Raw genomic sequence first — 9246 nt, forward strand, 5'->3', positions numbered from 1 at the left:
GAAGCCACCTCAGCTTTGCTTAAGAACGTGAAAAGTGAATTTGCTTTAAAGGACTTGGGAGAGTTTCACTATTTCCTAGGCATTGAAGTAAAAAAGACACATGGCGGTATTCTGCTAACTCAAGAAAAGTATGCAAAAGAGATTCTTAAACATGTAGGGATGAAAGATTGTAAACCCTCTAGCACACCTCTGTCTACTACTGAACACTTGTCATTACATGAAGGAGAATTGCTAAGTCCGGAGGAAGGGACAAAGTACAGAAGTGTAGTTGGGGCACTACCGTACTTAACCTTAACAAGACCTGATATAGCTTTCTCTGTTAATAAGGTCTGTCAATTTTTACATTCTCCTACATCTCTGCATTGGAAAACTGTAAAAAGGATATTGAGGTATATCCAAGGAAGTGCTGGAACTGGCCTGAAAATATGCAAGTCATCATAAACAACAGTAAGTGCCTTCTCTGATGCAGATTGGGCAGGATGCCCTCATGACAGAAGGTCTACTAGTGGGTTTGTTGTTTTCTTTGATTCTAATCTTGTGTCTTGGAATGCAAAGAAGCAAGCTACAGTCTCGCGCTCTAGCACTGAAGCAGAATACAAGTCTTTGGCAAATGCAACATGTGAGGTAATGTGGGTAGAAACCCTATTAGATGAATTGGAAATTGCAAGACCATGTGTCTCTTGCTTATGGTGTGATAATTTAAGAGCAACTTATCTTTCTGCAAATCCTGTGTTTCATGCAAGAACAAAGCATATAGAAATTGATTTTCACTTTGTTCGTGAACGAGTTGCAAAGAAACTCTTGTACATTAGATTTATTTCAACAGGAGATCAAGTTGCTGATGGCTTCACAAAGCCCCTACAAGCTCGACAACTTCAAGCCTTCAAGAACAATCTCAACCTTGACGTGTTTAGATTGAGGGAGGATGTTAAATGATAGGCTTGTTTAGGTGTGTAACGTGACATGTATGTCGCAATGTATTGTGTGCGTGTTGTGTTGTATGTAGGCAAGTTGCTAGACTAGATAGATCCTATCTCTTATATAGCTTGGAGTATGGGTCAAGTCTAGAAACAAACCTGCTGCACCATGTAATCTATTGATCTATTTAACACGCACGCGTCCCTGCGATGATGCATACGCTTCCACATCTCTAGTTCTTTCACCAAGAGACATACACACTCGTTTAATAGTAGGGATTTTGTAAGATTTGATTTGATTATGCGTAGGGCGAAGCAAAGTAAGTTTAGATTTACTTGAGGATTTGATAAGGTTTGATTTGATTTGGGTGTGTGTAAGAGAAGACAAGAAAAAGTGTGATTTTGTTGAGTTGGTAAGATTTGATTTAATTGAGTTGATGCAGTACGTGATATTGGGCGGAGGGATGAATCCTGAGTCGCAAACGATGTACGTATTCTCTTAAATAATAGAGATTTGTAAGATTTGATTTGATTTGAGTATGAGTAGAGAGATTAAAAAAAGTTTTGACTTAGTTATGGTTGGTAAGATTTAATTTGGGTATGGACAGTGCAAGATCAGACCAATTTAAATTTAGTTGGGGTTTTGATAAGATTTTATATTTGATTAAGTTAATGTGTTTTGGATGGAGGGACAAAAGTTAAGTCTAAACAATGTCCAGACTCCTCTTTAATGATAGAGATATAATGATAGAGATGTAGATATAGATACAGACAGGGAAGATAAAGATAGAGATTTAGCAGCACGATCATACTGGAATTAGTGAAACATTTCCTTAGATTTCTTCTTTGTCTCCTTGTGAGCTGCGTACGGCTCCCGAAACGTGGCTGTAATATAGTGAGGACGGAATCCGGGGCCAAACGCTCTACTCCGTCACACCAGCTTAGCCAAATGGCCCGGGGAGACGGCGCTGCGGACCGTCGGCGGGTCATCGGCCATGGTTCCGTCGACGACGATGGCAAGCCCAAGAGAACAGGCAAGAAACACAGATCCGACTCTCTATTTCATTGTTCCCATGCACGCGTTCATTCTTGGTGCAGATCAATCTAGCATCTCTGCTCGAAACTACTGCACTAATTATCTTCGACTAAATCGTGCGGTCGGCTTCGCGGTTGAGCTTGAGCAGGAACGGTGTGGACGGCGAGCGCGCACATCATAACGGGGGTGATCGGCTCCGGCGTGCTGTCCCTGCCCTGGTCCATGGCGCAGCTCGGCTGGGTCGCCGGGTCGATCACGCTTTTCCTCTTCGCCGCCGTCACGTACTACACCTCCGCGCTCCTCGCCGACTGCTACCGCAGCGACGACGCCGTCACCGGGAAGAGGAACTACACCTACATGGAGGCCGTCCAGTCCTACCTAGGTACCGCATGCCTGTGGCGTGAACATCAAACCAGTAAATTTCTCTGTGAATTCAGGCAATGTTTACACTGCTATGTACCTTGACCTGCAAATGTAGGTAGCAGGCAGGTGTGGTTTTGTGGCCTCTGCCAGTACGTCAATCTCGTTGGAACTGCAATTGGGTACACCATCACAGCATCGATCAGTGCCGCGTAAGCCACCGACTTAACTCACCCATGCAATTTTGAGCTAATTTATGTCACTTTCGATCTCCTGAACTCCTTGTTTGTTCTTCTGGTGGGATGATCAAATAGGGCTTTGTACAAGGCCGACTGCTTCCACAAGAACGGCCACTCTGCCGACTGCGGCGTGTACACCACCATGTACATGGCCGTGTTTGGGATCTCCCAGATCGTCTTCTCGCAGCTCCCCAACCTCCACGAGATAGCCTGGCTGTCCATCCTCGCCGCGGTCATGTCCTTCTCCTACTCCGCGATCGGCGTTGGCCTCGCCTTGGCACAGACCATATCAGGTAGAGAATCAAGAGGGTCATGTTTCTGGTTCGTCATAACAGACTTTGTATTTCCGTTAAGCAATTAAGAATTGATGAAAAGGGGGGAAGCCCGGTTGAAAAAAGGTAGCTTAGATGTGACATCCTTAAAAAAACATCTAGATGTGAATTAGACAAACTGAAAAAGGTATAGAATCAAGAACATTCCTACCAAGAGATCAATGCGTTAATGCACTCCCTATTCCCTGATGTAATTATGGCAGGTCCTACTGGCAAGACAACAATGGGCGGCACTGAAATTGGGGTAGACGTCACTAATTCGGCCCAGAAGATATGGTTGACGCTGCAAGCGCTCGGCAACATTGCATTCGCCTACTCATACTCCATGGTTCTCATAGAAATTCAGGCATGCATGTCACAAAGATTCACATACACGTTTGGCAAAAAGAACTCGTAAATTACGGTCACTAATGGCGTGTAACTGGAAATGCAGGACACGGTGAAGGCGCCTCCGGCCGAGAACAAGACGATGAGGAGGGCAAACCTATTGGGGGTCTCCACCACCACGGCCTTCTACATGCTCTGCGGCTGCCTCGGCTACGCCGCCTTCGGCAACGCGGCGCCGGGGAACATGCTCACCGGGTTCGGCTTCTACGAGCCATTCTGGCTCATCGACTTCGCCAACATCTGCATCGTCGTGCACCTCATCGGTGCCTACCAGCTCTACTGCCAGCCCATCTACGCCGCCGTGGAGAGCTGGGCTGCGGCGCGGTGGCCGGGCTCAGACTTCGTGGTCCGCCAGTACCGTCCCTTCGCCGGTGGCAATTTCAGCGTCAGCATGTTCAAGCTGGTGTGGAGAACGGCGTTCGTCGCCGTAAGCACGGTCCTTGCCATTTTGATGCCCTTCTTCAATGCCATCCTTGGCCTCCTTGGCGCGCTCGCATTCTGGCCGCTCACAGTGTACTTCCCCGTGGAGATGTACAAACGTCAGAGCAAAGTGGAGAGGTTTTCCAAGAAGTGGGTGGTGCTGCAGAGCCTGAGCTTCACGTGCTTTGCGGTGACGGTGGCAGTGACCGTCGCATCCGTGCAGGGGATCACCCAATCACTCAACAACTATGTGCCATTCAAGACGAAGCTGTGAATGAAATCCACCTTTTAAGTCAATAAAATCCACCTTTTAAGTCAATAAAATTCACCCTTTGTCGAAAAAAAACGAAGTTGTTAGCTATGTAAAGACCGGGTGTGTGCTTATTGTGTTTGTATCTACTTAATGCTTCATTTTGAGTCAATAAAATCCAAAAAACTTTTGTATACGGCGCGCCGGCCGAAAATTCGGCCGGTCAAGCGCGACTCGTGCGATTCATTTTCATCGTCTGGCTAGCAGTACATACGGTCTCTCCCGTGCAGTTGGGTGCGTGACTGACAGGGTCCAATCCAACCGCTCAGTATCTTGCCTTATCCTTTCACGGACGTTTGCATCCATTCATTTTTCTCGCTGACGACGGAAAGGATTCCCCTCCCGTGTTCCCTCACTTCCCCGATCGCACATGCTACCATCGATGCCGGTGAGGTCACTGGCCCTCATCTTCGTCTGCAACTTGTGCCTGCGAGCTCCCACCATCAAGCGCATCCAGCAGGTCGTGCTGCAACCCATGGCCATGTCCTTTGCATCTCCGGCGACCCTCGGCTTCAGTTAAATCTCCCATGTCGCCGGTGAAAGATCTTCAGCGTCTTGGACTGCCCACATGGTTGTAGCTTTTTGGATCCCGTTAGCAGCTGTCTTCTTAAACAGTTGCATCTTTTCTATATCACTTTAGTTCCAGCTTTTGTCCAAATCGATATTTTTTTGCATCTTTTTTCTGAAACCACCGGTTCCAGCTTCCCAAATCACCGGTTATATCCTTCTATTCTGCCGGTTGCAATTTTTTTGGAATTTTCCGTTACCAGTTCAAAATTAATGGTTGCAGCTCTTTGCCAAGCCGATTGCATCTTTTCTAATCACCAGGTCCAGCATTTTTATTCACCGGTTCCAGCTTCTGTTCAGCTCGTCGCATCTCTTTTGATCGTCGATAGTAGCTTTCCCAATCGCCGATTGCAGCTTTTTGACAAGCCGATTGCATCTTTTCCAACACCGGTTCCATCATTTTTCAATCACTGGTTCCAGCTTCTGTGTCAGCTCATTGCATCTTTTTTAATCACCGGTAGTAGCTTTTCGAATCGCTGGTTGCAACTTTTGTTTTAGCTGGTTGCATCATTCTAAATCGTCGTTGCCAGCTTTTGAAAATATCGCCGGTTGCAACTCGCCGGCCATCGTTTTTCTTGCTACATGACCCGGTGGTGCTAGAGCATTCCATGCGGGCACCTTTTTTTGCTGCAACTGCTCAGCCAAAGGTACAACTAGCACACGCGACATTGGAGCCGGTGCCTACTGACGGGCCTCCGGCGTTGCCTGTTGCTGCTGGTGAAGCGAGCCGTGAGCAGCATCGGGAGGGGGGGGGGGGCACGCACAGCGGCGGGAGAAGGAAGTTTGACTGCATGCGGGGGGGGTGGCGTTTTTTTCTGAAAGCTTTGACCGGAAAAAGAATGAGTCAGGGTTGAGATGCCAGATCAGACGGTCCCGGCTCGCTGCATCGGGTGGCTGGCGTTCGACCGGCCTAACAGTTGGGCCGGCGTGCCGGCGCAGATCACCGCCCATAAAATCCACCCTTTGTCGAAAAAAGACGAAACTGTGAATGAAATATATTACTAGTTGAGAATAAATTCATCAACTTATGTTTGTGCAAGCCTTTTGTCGATAAAAACTTGTGCATTTTGTCGATAAAGAAGTGTTTCAGCTTTTCTTTTTCTTTTTTTTGGGAGGGGAGGGGGGGTTGACTTTGCCCAATTCCTCCTTGTCCAGTATCGTTTACTACTATGTGTCTCTGTTGTTGCTTACCAAAACTTCTATTGAGAGGCTTGATAAACGTAGACGTTGTTCTTTCTGGCAAGAGGGGAGTGATAAAAAAGACATCACCTTGTGAAATGGTCCCAAGTCTGTAGATCCAAATGTAAAGGGGGACTCAGAGTTAAAGAACTGCGTCAGCAGAATATTAACCTCCTAGTTAAATGATGGTGGAAACTTGATAACTAAGATGGGCTTTGGCAAGATAGTCATGCTTCGAATTAAATTTTTTATGTGGTTCATCCATAAAGAAGTCATTCTAACCAAAGATTTTTTCCTGAAAAAGAATTGGGTTGGTAACTCCAGGCGTTGTTTCTATGATCAAAATGAAACGATTAAACACCTCTTTCTCGAATGTTCTCTTGCAAAACTACTATGGCGATCAATACATATAGCTTTTAACGTTTACCCCCCCTCCCCTCCCCCCCCTCTCCCCCCAAGGAGTATAAACACGTTATTTGGGACATGGCTTAATGGAGTGGACATACACATAGCTAAACATATTCGGATAGGAATATGTACACTATTCTAGGCTATATGAAACACTAGGAATGATATGATTTTTAATGGGCCAACATTCACTAATTTTTTACAGGTTATCTACAGAGCTACAGCTTGGATCCGTGTGTAGTCGTTACTCACTCATGCGAACTTCAGGGAGCTTTTGGTTATTGGGTGCAACCGCTGGGAGACAGTAGCACGGGCTATCTTCAGCCGATTTGGATGGCGAGCTAATAATAGGCTAGTGTGTAGGCATCATAGCTTGTGTTTAATCGCCGGATGTGACACTTTTCGGTTCTATATCGCCGGAGTGGCGCTTTTTAGATTTATTTTCTTTTGACTTCTGCTTAGTATGACCTTTCATAAATCAACGTATACATGTACGTTTCCCAACTTCTATATGCGGCCCATTTACTTACTTTTTTAAAAAAAAACTTACTTTTGTAAGGAGGAAAAATTGGTGCGGGAATTGAGAATCGGTAACCACATAGGACTACTAGTATGATGTATGCCAACTGCTACCACTTTTTTTTCTTGTTCTACATCAAATGTGACTCTAAAAACAGACTGCTCCTTGTTTTGTTTTCAGGTTTTGTTTGTCCAGTTTTCTGCCGCTTTACCTTTCTCTTTCTTTTTTTATTTTCGGTTCATTTTTCCCATTCTTGAACTTTTTTGAAGTGCTAAACTATTCCTCACTTTGTGAAATTTCAAACCCTTAAACATTTTCTTAAATTTACGAACTTTTTTACAAATTAGTAAACTTTTTTGAATCCGTGAACTTTTTCTCACTATTTATTTTCAATTTTTAATGTTCATTTTTTTCATTTTTTGTTTCTTTTACTCGCGGTTTAAATATTTGCATTTTATAAAATTGTACAGAAATTTAAAAAACGTTTGTTGTCTTCCAAAGTTCCTCAACATGTGAAAAAATGAATAATTTTTTAAATGGAGCGAACAATGTTATCAACATGAACATTTTTTGAATTTTCAAAAAAAATTGGGGAATATTAAAAACTTGGATTTCAAAAAGACAGAAAAATATGAAGAAAAAAATGAAACCAGCTTTTCGAATTTCACCTAACATTTCTTGTATATGTGTAGAAATTTCTTGAAAATAGGAATGTTTTAGAAATTCCAAACATATTCAAGAAATGGAGGTGGTATTTCAAGAAATGTTCATAGATTTAAAAAATATTCCAGTTTTCAATAAAATTCTACACAAATACAAGAAATGTTCGGTGAAATTAAAAAAATAGGTTTCAAATTTGGTTCATATGTTTCTGGTTTTTTAAGTCCAAATTTGTTAGTGCTTTAAAAAAATGTGCAAAATTTTCAAAAAATGTTCATGTTCAAAAATGTATTTGCTCTTTTTAAAACATGTTTGTATTTTGAAATTATGAGCAACATCGAAAGACATGGACAGTTTTTCAAAATTTTAATTTTTTTGCAAATGTGAATATTTGTATTTTATGAACAAATTTTGAAAAAGAAATGTTTTAAAATTTTAAATAATTATTTTAATGTGTGGGTATGTTCTGAAAAGGGAAAAATGAAAAACATGAAAAACAAATAGAATAAAAGAAAAATAAATAGGTGGGAAAAGGCCAGTTCGACAATGAGTCGGCCCAGCGAAACCAGGGGCTTCCATCAATTGAAGAAGAACACGAAAAAAATACGTAAACTAGCATGAGTGCTTAGATGTCCTAGTTGGTTAGTGTGGTTCTTGAAGGAAATATGCCCTAGAGGCAATAATAAAGTTGTTATTTGTATTTCTTTATATCATGATAAATGTTTATTATTCATGCTAGAATTGTATTAACCGGAAACTTAGTACATGTGTGAATACATAGACAAACAGAGTGTCACTAGTATGCCTCTACTTGACTAGCTCATTGAATCAATGATGGTTATGTTTCCTAATCATAGGCATGAGTTATCACTTGATTAACGGGATCACATCATTAGAGAATGATGTGATTGACTTGACCCATCCGTTAGCTTAGCACGATGATCGTTTAGTTTGTTGCTATTGCTTTTTCCATAACTTATACATGTTCCTATGACTATGAGATCATGCAACTCCCGAATACCGGAGGAACACTTAGTGTGCTATCAAACGTCACAATGTAACTGGGTGACTATAAAGATGCTCTACAGGTGTCTCCAATGGTGTTTGTTGAGTTGGCATAGATCGAGATTAGGGTTTGTCACTCCGCGTATCAGAGAGGTATCTCTGGGCCCTCTCGGTAATGCACATCACTATAAACCTTGCAAGCAATGTAACTAATGAGTTAGTTATGGGATGATGCCTTACGGAATGAGTAAAGAGACTTGCTGGTAACGAGATTGAACTAGGTATTGAGATACCGACGATCGAATCTCGGGCAAGTAACATACCGATGACAAAGAGAACAATGTATGTTGTTATGCGCTTTGACCGATAAAGATCTTCGTAGAATATGTGGGAGCCAATATGAACATCCAGGTCCCGCTATTGGTTATTGACCGGAGACGTGTCTCGGTCATGTCTACATAGTTCTTGAACCCGTAGGGTCCGCACGCTTAACGTTCGGTGACGATCGGTATTATGAGTTTATGTGTTTTGATGTACCGAAGGTAGTTCGGAGTCCCGGATGTGATGATGGACATGACAAGGAGTCTCGAAATGGTCGAGACATAAAGATTGATATATTGGATGACTATGTTTGGACATCGGAAAGTTTCGAGAGGGTTTGGGCATATACCGGAGTACCGGGGGGTTACCGGTACCCCCCGGGGAGTCAATGGGCCATAGTGGAAAGGAGGAGGAGGCGGACAAGGTGGGGGCGCGCCCCCTCAAGCCCAATCCAAATTGGAGGGGGCGGCCCCCCTTTCCTTCTCTCCTTCTCCCCTTCCTTCCCTCTCCTACTCCAACTAGGGAAGAGGGGATCCTACTCCCACCGGGAGTAGGACTCCCCCCTTGGGCGCGCCTAGGAGGCCA

The 9246-nt window shown here is 43.5% G+C and overlaps 1 protein-coding gene across 1 annotated transcript; it reads left to right on the top strand.

Annotated features, from left to right (window-relative positions):
• The first annotated feature begins 1712 nt into the window (after window positions 1-1712).
• Window positions 1713-4111, top strand: LOC125522668 (amino acid permease 6-like). Its single transcript, XM_048687714.1, has 6 exons — window positions 1713-1951; window positions 2102-2335; window positions 2432-2525; window positions 2628-2845; window positions 3088-3230; window positions 3318-4111. Exons 1-6 carry the CDS (start codon window positions 1867-1869, stop codon window positions 3963-3965), a joined length of 1422 nt encoding a protein of 473 aa, XP_048543671.1. The 5' UTR covers window positions 1713-1866; the 3' UTR covers window positions 3966-4111.
• Window positions 4112-9246: the final 5135 nt, after the last annotated feature.

The sequence above is a fragment of the Triticum urartu genome, chromosome 7 (assembly GCF_003073215.2).
Source record: "Triticum urartu cultivar G1812 chromosome 7, Tu2.1, whole genome shotgun sequence".
Lineage (NCBI taxonomy): Eukaryota > Viridiplantae > Streptophyta > Magnoliopsida > Poales > Poaceae > Triticum > Triticum urartu.